The 9,529-nt window shown below is 39.3% G+C and overlaps 1 protein-coding gene across 5 annotated transcripts; it reads right to left on the bottom strand.

Annotated features, from left to right (window-relative positions):
- Positions 1–999: 999 nt before the first annotated feature.
- Positions 1,000–8,421, bottom strand: OXSM (3-oxoacyl-ACP synthase, mitochondrial). Of its 5 annotated transcripts, none has more exons than XM_062567842.1 (4): positions 8,345–8,408; positions 6,334–6,707; positions 5,027–6,032; positions 1,000–2,460 (listed from the first exon to the last, which is right to left on the bottom strand). In XM_062567842.1, exons 3-4 carry the CDS (start codon positions 6,001–6,003, stop codon positions 2,058–2,060), a joined length of 1,380 nt encoding a protein of 459 aa, XP_062423826.1. In that variant the 5' UTR covers positions 6,004–6,032; positions 6,334–6,707; positions 8,345–8,408; the 3' UTR covers positions 1,000–2,057. The 5 variants fall into 5 exon arrangements, with proteins under 5 accessions (XP_062423826.1, XP_062423824.1, XP_062423827.1 ...); XM_062567840.1 differs by lacking the exon at positions 8,345–8,408 and adding an exon at positions 8,028–8,149; XM_062567843.1 differs by lacking the exon at positions 8,345–8,408 and adding an exon at positions 8,028–8,149 and having other exon boundaries at positions 6,334–6,504.
- Between the last annotated feature and the right edge of the window lie 1,108 nt (positions 8,422–9,529).

Here is a 9,529-nt window from a genome sequence, read left to right as displayed (position 1 = left end):
ACATGGAAGAGGTGTAGGCCATGCTGAATGCATATTCCACCTTCATCACTCCTTCCTTGGCTAACGAAGTAACGCAACAAATGAAAATGAATAAAGCTGAAAAAAATGATCCACTGCAAGAAATCTTATGAGCTCCTATATTACTATCTCTTGAATATCATCTGTGTGGAAGAATGTGTGCAAGTCTACAGTATTCAAAACAATTTATGATGAGAGAAAAGAATTTTAAAAGGAGCATGTAACAAAAAAGTTCAGTCATGAACTTTGTATTATAACCAAGTAAGTTATCAAGTCACAAAGACTATACAGGCCTAACTTGTTAGTTAGCCTCGCTCTTGTATAAATGGTTCTGAATAATTTCTGTGCAATGTACATATGAAAAATCTACTCTAAATAAGCAAAAACACAGAATCATCAACGGGTTGCTCATGTTGGGTAAACTACATTATATACATATACAAAACTTTCAGTAAGGTTTAACTTCTGTTTTTGAGCCCTGCATATGCCTCATACTTTCAGCAGCACTCTTTATACTTTTTAAAATGAACAGTTAATCGTGTTGGGACGCAGTAGGCTCTGCCTTACCTATTACCAAGGCTAATCATTTTAGATATTAGTGGCTGATAACTGGAATACTGCATAATTAAAAAAAATGATAAGATCAAAATACCTTTCATTAGTATCTGTATTTTTAGTTACCAACAAACAAGCTGACTAAGGACCAACAGCGAGAGCTTTTCTATCCAGCTCAAATAGAAAACTCAACAGTGTAACCTAGGTCTCAGTTACTTTGGTATTTCTGTGCCATTTTTATCTCCATTGTCACAACACTGAGCCTGGCAAAGTACTGAGTTGATTTCCTCGGCAAGTAGGAAACTGAAGAGGAAGCAAAACTAGAAACTCTCATCTTCTTTTTCAAGGACTACAGGCACTATTGTTCCTTACATCCACAACTTTATTTACTTAAAACCAAAATGTTAGATTCAAAAAACCAGATCAGACATTTTTGACATGGCCAACTAGAATTGAAATGGTAAATTAAAATAAAAATGGAGGCTACAATTATACTCTATACATGAGACTGACAAATAGCTTGTACTACAGAGGGCATACAGAAGGCACTGCACAAGACCTTTTGCCAGCCAAAATGGGAGAAAAAAGTACCAATCTCCACTGTTACCTGCACTGATAGGACAATTTTTGCCTGAAAGGTATTCCCTCGTCACACCAACATCAGAACTCCTGACAAAAAAACAAAAACAAACAAACAAAAAAAAAACTGCTGATAAGCAACAGTCTCTCTTTTTAAGACTCAGTACTTCCCACTCCAATGCTTGGCACAGACAACATGTGCTGTAAACAGAATGCTGAAAAAGAGCAGATACTTGACCCACTCTGGCAGTCTGTAGGCTATGAGATGAGATGAGAACCTACCAAAAGCATGAACATCCATTCCTCCTTTCACTAAATGGAATTGATACTCATATATATTGCCAAGTGGTACTCCATCCTGAGTGCTGAAAAGAATATTGTAGGAAAATTTAGAAAAACGAAAGGACAAAAAGGCATTAAAGAAAATCCACATATGAAAATTTTTGTGTGCATTGTATAAGCAACTCATAGTTCACTTAAAGTTGTTTGGCCCCAAAAATGATGGCATCAAGAGATACAGTAGTGAGAAACGCAGTAATTCAAATACAGTGTTTATCATTATTTGATCCACTTCTCACAAAATAATGTTATTCAGATTAATTTCTTCAGTTCTCCTCTTCTAGTCAAAAACAAAAACTTCTTTATCACATAAAGAATAGGTCTTTTATTTATTTTTATTAAAAATAGTAAAGGAAATTCCCTCTTCTTAAAATAATTACTTATGTAAATATGACAGTGAGTAAAGTCCTTATGTAGGAAATGAGTAAGTCTCAAAGCTGCAAAAAATGAAAAAGATTGCATAGTATACACAAAATGTGGCAGTACACAAAATCATTATCAGTGTCATTCTTCATAGCGCTATAAAAATTTACATAAAAATTCACTTTTCTCACATACAGTATAAGTTAAACATTTGCAAAGCACAAAGTTGCATTAGTACCACCAAAGCCAAATGAATTTGTGAGTGCAATACGCCGTTTTTCAGTTTTCCACTCCTGAGCTGTTAGTGGAACATAATTGAGATCAAACTCTGCCTCTGTTTTCTCTAAGTTTAGAGTAGGTGGCAAAATTCCATGGTAACAGGACAGTGCTGTAAAAGCTGCTTCAATAGCTCCTGCAGCGCCCAAGAGATGTCCGGTTGCTCCTTTCGTGGAGGAAACCGCAATATTACGTGCATGATCTTTAAAAAGTCTCTTGATTGCCTGATTTTCAGCAGCATCTCCTAGAGGTGTAGAAGTTGCATGTGCATTGACATATGTTATATCTTCAGGTTTGATTCCAGAATCTTTTATTGCTGCAGACATACATCTTAAAAAAAAAAAAAAAAAAAAAAAAAAAAAAGACAGATGTTTAATTTCCCATTATATTCTTGTGAATAACACGTGTAATAAAATGAACGCACAAGTACAGACTGTGTGAAAATGTGTATCACATAATGAAAACTTGAATGGCATACTAGAGACAAATAACTACCTGAAATATTACACAAGTTTAGATACCCTCCACTAATTTTCGCTAGCACAGCTGATGTGTTAATGTGACATGCAGCAGAATAGTCCCAGAAATCTCCTTATTGTAAATGAAAGGAAGATTTCCCAGTTATTACATTTTCTTCCCATCAGATTTACATTTTCTCACTTTGCTCACAACACGCCTAGTTATATCAAGAAATTAACAACACAAATTGATTCTCCACCACCACCACCACCACCCCCCCAAAAAAATGGGGACTAAACAGAAATACTGCAATCTTCCTGCAGAGTTTCTTTTGCACTCTTTCTACAGTCTAGAAGACATCTCCTTCCCTTCCCTGGAACAGCAAGGAGATAGCCCACATTCCTATAGGTGAAATAAAATTCAATAATGAAAGTCCCACCATTCTGCTCTGACATCATATGTTCCATCCTGGCTCCTGACACTCTGTGGACTATGACTGCCTTTATAAAACAAGCTCTTCTATGAAAACCACAGAAAGGCTGACTCCATACTGTGATTTCCTCACAGATTTCCCATAGGGAAAGAAGGATGAATCACGTTTCTCCTTGTACACTCTGCTTAACTAAGTATCGCTGGACAAAGGATCACTGACTGTTTTGAGGTTTATGAAAAAGTAATAGGCAAAAAGACCAAAGCTTCAAAAATAGATAACTCAAGCTTCTGGGTAAATTTTAATGTGTCCAGTACAGTTTTCTACCCTCAGAAGCATCCAGAAGCATCCAGCTTAGCTTGAATCCAAGTTCAGGGACCCTCTCTGTCACTAGACAGTAAGCAAATATTCTGGCAAATAAGATTGCTGATCAAGTGTGAGAAAAACACTCATATTAATTTAAGTATGTCAGCTGCAAGGAATGTAACCATTGAAGGGTAACAATATATCTTAACTGTACAGAACACTTTATACACACCCTTCTGAGTTTGGTTTTGTGCTCTCTGTTACTGCAGGTTCATTCCAACATACGTATTAGTTTCTAACTAAAATAGTTATTAGAAGATCACAAAAATATATTTCCCTGAAATTTTTTGACATGGTAAATAAAATTGTTAAAGAATAGTACACTGCTGCAGTAACAAAATATTTGTATAAAAATGTATTAAAATGTATTATCTCATCTCAAGGTGGAAAGGTTCAACATTTTGGAGATACCAAGATTAATTTTCAACTACTTCCCATTGTGAATCTAATTTATACACTAGTGCAAGCATGAAATTGTATTACAAGGTATTGCCATATCATCACAGAGGGAAACAAGTCTGAAAATCTGAGATAAGAAACTCCAGATTATCTAGCTCACACTTAAGTCTTCAGAAAAATTAACTATGAATCAAGTAACATAGAGAGAAATCTGATATTATTACACTTCTTTAAAGTCTGTTAATCCAATAAGGATGCAGGATGCAATAAGGATGTAAAGGACACACCTTTACAGTATCTTGCAGAAGTTTGATCTATTTGCACAATGACATATTGAATTCTGTTATTAAACACACATATACATTCAGAATATTGCACACTAGTAAAGCTTTCTGTGTTTGTCAGCAATAGCCTATAAACAGCTTACAAACAGTACTTACATGTGTAACTTAAATTAAAAATTTAATTAGTTGAATAATAAAGGTTGTCATCTGGTTGTGAACTACTTTGGATGAGATTAACAAAGATTAAGTTTTACCATTTTGCCAAAGTGTATTAAAATGTATTTCTGCTGCATCTCTCCACGTAAGCTCTATTAACTGCATCAGAATCTCAACTGAACAAAGTATTTAAACATGAAGGTAGCATAAGCATATAGTTCAAATATTTTCCCTACGAAAATTTGAAGTCTTTTAGAAAAGAGAATAGTGACAATCATTGCTAATGACATTTACAGTAATTATGCTAATAAACTAGATTCTCCAAGTACTCTCCAGTTTTTATTATTTAGGAGTTCTTTAGGAACAGCACTGCCCTTATAGAACAAAACAATAGTATGACATATTTAAATGGTGAAATACCAGTTGAAAAGTTTTTTCGTACTAAGAGAATCTTAAACAACTGGTTTTCTTTGAGTCATTTGTGTAGGCACCAAAAGTAAAATATTTTCACACAGAGAAAGTTTTCATAATTCTGTTCAAAAACATTGATTCTAGCAAGAACTGGCCTTTATCCTGTTACTAAAAGAAGAAAATCAGGTCAAAACCTTTCCAGAAACTCATTGTTCAGATTCATTTTTCAGATTTTCGGAAATCTACATACAATTTTTACATTGATACACAAGTAATAGTAATGCAAGATTGAACAACATTTCTGTAGGCAGAGCATACAGTAACAGAAGCAAATGTAGCCATTATAATTAACCTATGAAGTAACCATTACAATTAGCATGTAGGTTCTTACCTGAATGCACCATCTCCCTCTGGATTAGGTGCTGTTATGTGGCAAGCATCACCAGACAGTCCGTAACCTAAAACTTCTGCATAGATCCTAGCCCCTCTTTGTACAGCGTGTTCATATTCTTCCAACAGCAGCACTGCTGCACCCTCTCCCATTACAAACCCTTCTCTCTGTGAATCGAATGGTCGACATGCCATTTTAGGGTTTGAGTTAAAACCAGTGCTGAGGGCCCGAGCTCTTGCAAATCCAGCCAAGGCCAAGGGACTAATACAAGCCTCAGTCCCTCCAGCCAACATCACATCAGCATCACCAGAGGCAATAAATCTAAAAGAGTCTCCAACAGCATGTGCTCCTGTGGTACAAGCAGTAGACACAGCGTGATTTGGCCCCTTCAGTTGGTATTTAATGCTGATCTGACCTGCTGCCATATTAACTAAAATCTTTGGCACAAAGAATGGGCTGACCTTGTTATAACCCTTTGTTTTAAATAAAAAGGCTGTATCAGAAATCTCTTCCAGTGGAACCATTCCCATTCCAATTGCCACACCAGCTGTTAAGCGGTCCTGTTCAGACTGTGGAGACCAACCAGAGTCTTTTATTGCAAGCTCTGCTGCACCAATTGCCATGACAGTAGCAGAACTCATGGATTTGATCTCTGATTTTGATACAAAGCTTTCTTCACTGAACTGACCCTCCTTATTTCCCCTTGGCACACAAGCAGCCACTTTACAGGGAACGCGTGCATATTCTTCTTCATCTAGTGATGCAATCCCACTGTCTCCTTGGAGAAGGCGGTTCCACACAAACTGAGTCCCCACACCAAGAGGAGACACTAAGCCAATACCTGTAACAACTACCCTCCTACGACATGTATGCAGTGACTTGGTGCTGAAAGCTCTTCTGTGCTTTCTTAAATACTGAAATTTTAGACTCTGGAGATTTGCAAGCTTTAATAGTTTCTGTGAACACTGTGAAATCATGATGGAAATTAATCACTTCATGCAAATTCCTGTAACAGGAAAAAGAAAGACACAAACATAACAATAAAGCAGCCAATGTGAGAAACATTTTAAGTACACGAGGTTAATAACTTTTTTACATGAAAACTTGTTTTCAACACTGCAAAAAGGGATGTAGTTTCTGTCTCTGCTGTCCAGAAGGATACGTGCCACGGCAGATGGCACAGACACACATTCACTTTGCGAATGTCTTTAAGGTGACAGAATGGAAAGAAATGGACTAGTGGGCTCTTATAGCTTAAGCTGCTAACGAAGGCGACAGCGCACCAGTGTGGACTGCAAGGCACTCACCAGTTTTGTTGCATCTAGGGCTTTAACTACCAGCTGACTGACGGTATCAACAATGAGAAGTAATAACTTCAGCCTTCTGAGGTAGGCCTGAAAGAGTATGTCCTACCATTATCGTGTTAAGGATGCCACCATCTTAACCTCTGTGTCAAGTAGAACGGTCTTCAAAACTGACTAGCATTAGGAATCAAGAAAGCCAGAAATTATTTCCAGTTCTACCACTAAAGCAATTATATAACTTAGACTAGACTCTTCATCTTTGTATCTCCACCCGTCTTTTTATCTGCCTTGGGGTACTCAGAATGTCAGCTCTGCGGGGTGGCGGCTGCACTGCAAGCATGTTTGAGAAAGATGTATCACAATGGCACATTAAGAGACTGTGATAAAACAAACAAAAAAGTATTTCAGATTACAATCATTTCACACATGCAGACTAATATCTCCACATTGTAATAAAGTTTTTTTTCTTCTAATAGATATAACTATAAAAATAAAGGATGTTCTAAACACTGTTCTGACTGAAAACACCTTTGCCAACACTGTGATACAGTTATCACAGCACTTGCACCATATCTTGGGACCTGGATACAAACTATTCGATTGCTGGCCAGCAGCCATTAAACATACAACCTGCAGATTTCCCAGTTCCCTTGAACCTCCCGCACTAAGACTGGCTTTATCATGCAATATGTCAAGTGACAGTGGAAGACTACTGCTGAGGAAAAGTACTTCTAGCAGGACTTCCCTGACGAGAGGACCATGCTAAGCAGTAGTGTCTTAGTCCCCTTCTCTCATGCCTTCTCTCTGTCACAGCTAGATCAGAAATTGGTCTAATGCTGGAGCAGGACAGAGGCTATAGCACTATAAGCATGTGGGGTACAGGATTCAGTAGGTCTGAATTTGTGCTGATGCAAATTTTAAATTAATGAGCATTTTTCAGCCCATTGTCATGAGGGATAAGCTTACTTTTTTTCTGCCACTCTATGCAGTTAGGAGAGTCTCTGCACTTAAAAAAGCAAGAAGTTAAACCCACACCTACAACAAGAGTACATTTGCTTATTTCCTGCGGTGCTCTTTTCATCTCTGCCTCAGCACATGATTTGACCACCATAAGAAGTGTTACTAATATTTGCCTTCAGCTAAAACAGTATTAAAACAGCAAGAGGCTCAACAGTCAAAAGATCTGGTATTACACAGTCAGATATTTTCTGACTCATAAAAGGGGGAACATAATGTCATTAATATTTGGTAAAATAGAAAGAGCTGTATTAGAACCATATGCTGTCACAAGATTAACATACTTTCGATACAAAGATCTACTCTTTTCTACGGCAGCCACAGTACATAGCAGCATTACTTAAAAACAAGAAGCTAGAAATAGTGCTTATTAACGTGCACAGGTTCTTTACAGGAGCCTATTTTAACTTATGATCCAAATTAGTCATTTTAATTATTTTAAACCAGTGAGCCTGCTTTTTCTAAAAATATCAGAGTTAATTGGAGACATATTTAAATTAATACTTATCTAGCAATCACATATGGCTCTTAAAAAAATAAAGGTTAACTGGCTTAAGATAATTAGAATGAGTAATTTGATGCCCAAAAAAAGGAGACAAGCTTTATTCACTATATATGCTGAACGGAAAAATAAATGGGAGCTCATTTCTCCCAGGGAGCAAGAGCTCGTTTTATGTTACCGGGTGTCCCGAGAGGCCGTAACTATTTTTAAGCGTCACGCTGCGGCTCGGCGCGCCAGCCGGGAGGAGCCCCCCGCACACGGGCCGCCGCCGCAGCGCTCGCAGCCGCCATGGCGCCTCGACGCCCGTTGCGCAGCGCCCCTCCCCGTCGCGGCCCCTCACGTGACCCCGCCCTCCGCCCGCGCACCGCCTCGCCGCTGACGTCCCCGCCTAGAGCCGCAGCCACCAGCGTCGTCCGCGGCGGAGCGGGGATTAGCGCCGAGGAAGACGATCAGTCCTCCCCCTCCCTCTTTCCCTAACGGCGCAGGAGCCCTCACCTCCTTTCGGTGCCTTCTCTCTCTCCCTCTGCCCGTCCTAGCCCGCAGAGGCCACGCCAGTACCTCCTCCCCCCCCCCCAGGCCGCTATGGTTCGCTCTGCCTCCCTCTCTGTTCCTATCGCGCCGGGCTAAACCACACGGGCAAGGCGGGGAGGCTGCAAGGCGGTGCCTTAGCAGTCGATCTCCGATGTCAAGATTGGCGAGAAGCCGCCCGAACGAATCGGGCAATCGGCGCTGGACTGTACGGCCAGGAGGGCGGCGGCGCGGAGAGAGGAGCCGCGCTCAGCGCCGGGCAAGGGGCAAGCGTATAAATAGTGAAGGGAATGGGAAATGGCTTCCTTCCAAAACCCTCCCCCAACGCGCAAAGAAAGATTAAAAACAAAACAAAACGCTAAAACAACATAAACCCTGCGGTCCGAGGGGAACAGTTTACAAAAGACCAACGATTTTCCCATTAGTTTCTTTAATATTGCATGCATAAAGCAACAAGTTTTCAGCATTCAGCATTTAGGAAATGTCAAAATTCAGGTTATCTGTGGAAAACAGTATGCAATAATGTAACTCAAGGGCACCACACATGCTTGCACGGGGGGCCATTCAAGACTGCACAGTCTATTCCAGACCCATTTTATATTTCACCTGAATTAATGCCTTCAGATAGTTTTCCTAACTGCACATCATCTGCTTGCTCTACTCCCAGTCCTGTGTGATCCCCTTCTATTAGCTGTACATCTCAGACCCCCATTTTTCATTAACTCTCCAACTTCATGGCTACATTCCTTGAAAATGTTTGCTCCTCGATCCAGATGCTGAAATGCCAGCAGAGAAGACATGAGATAAGTAAAAACAGATTATTGCTGATTATTGTAAAATAATCAGTAAAAGCTGATTATTGACTAGATGGGAGACTATTGAAAAATGTATGTTCAACTACTGCAATGTCACAAATACAGATAAAGTAAACCATTCGTCGTTGTTATTTCCAAATGCTGGAACCACAGTGTGTGATGTGAACTGAGACGAAGCAGGCAGTCACACCTGACATGACGTGTCAGAACAATAAGACAGTGGCATCGTACTTTAAATACATGAAGCACAGGAACTATCCTATCAGAGCATAAAATGGGTGCCAAAGTCTCAACATAGACTTGAAGCATCAACGACAGGAAAAAAGAAAAAACACAG

This window comes from Rhea pennata, chromosome 2, assembly GCF_028389875.1.
Source record: "Rhea pennata isolate bPtePen1 chromosome 2, bPtePen1.pri, whole genome shotgun sequence".
NCBI classification, from domain to species: Eukaryota; Metazoa; Chordata; class Aves; order Rheiformes; family Rheidae; genus Rhea; species Rhea pennata.
Note: the sequence above shows the minus strand (reverse complement) of the source record. Positions and strands in the feature narration are given on the sequence as shown.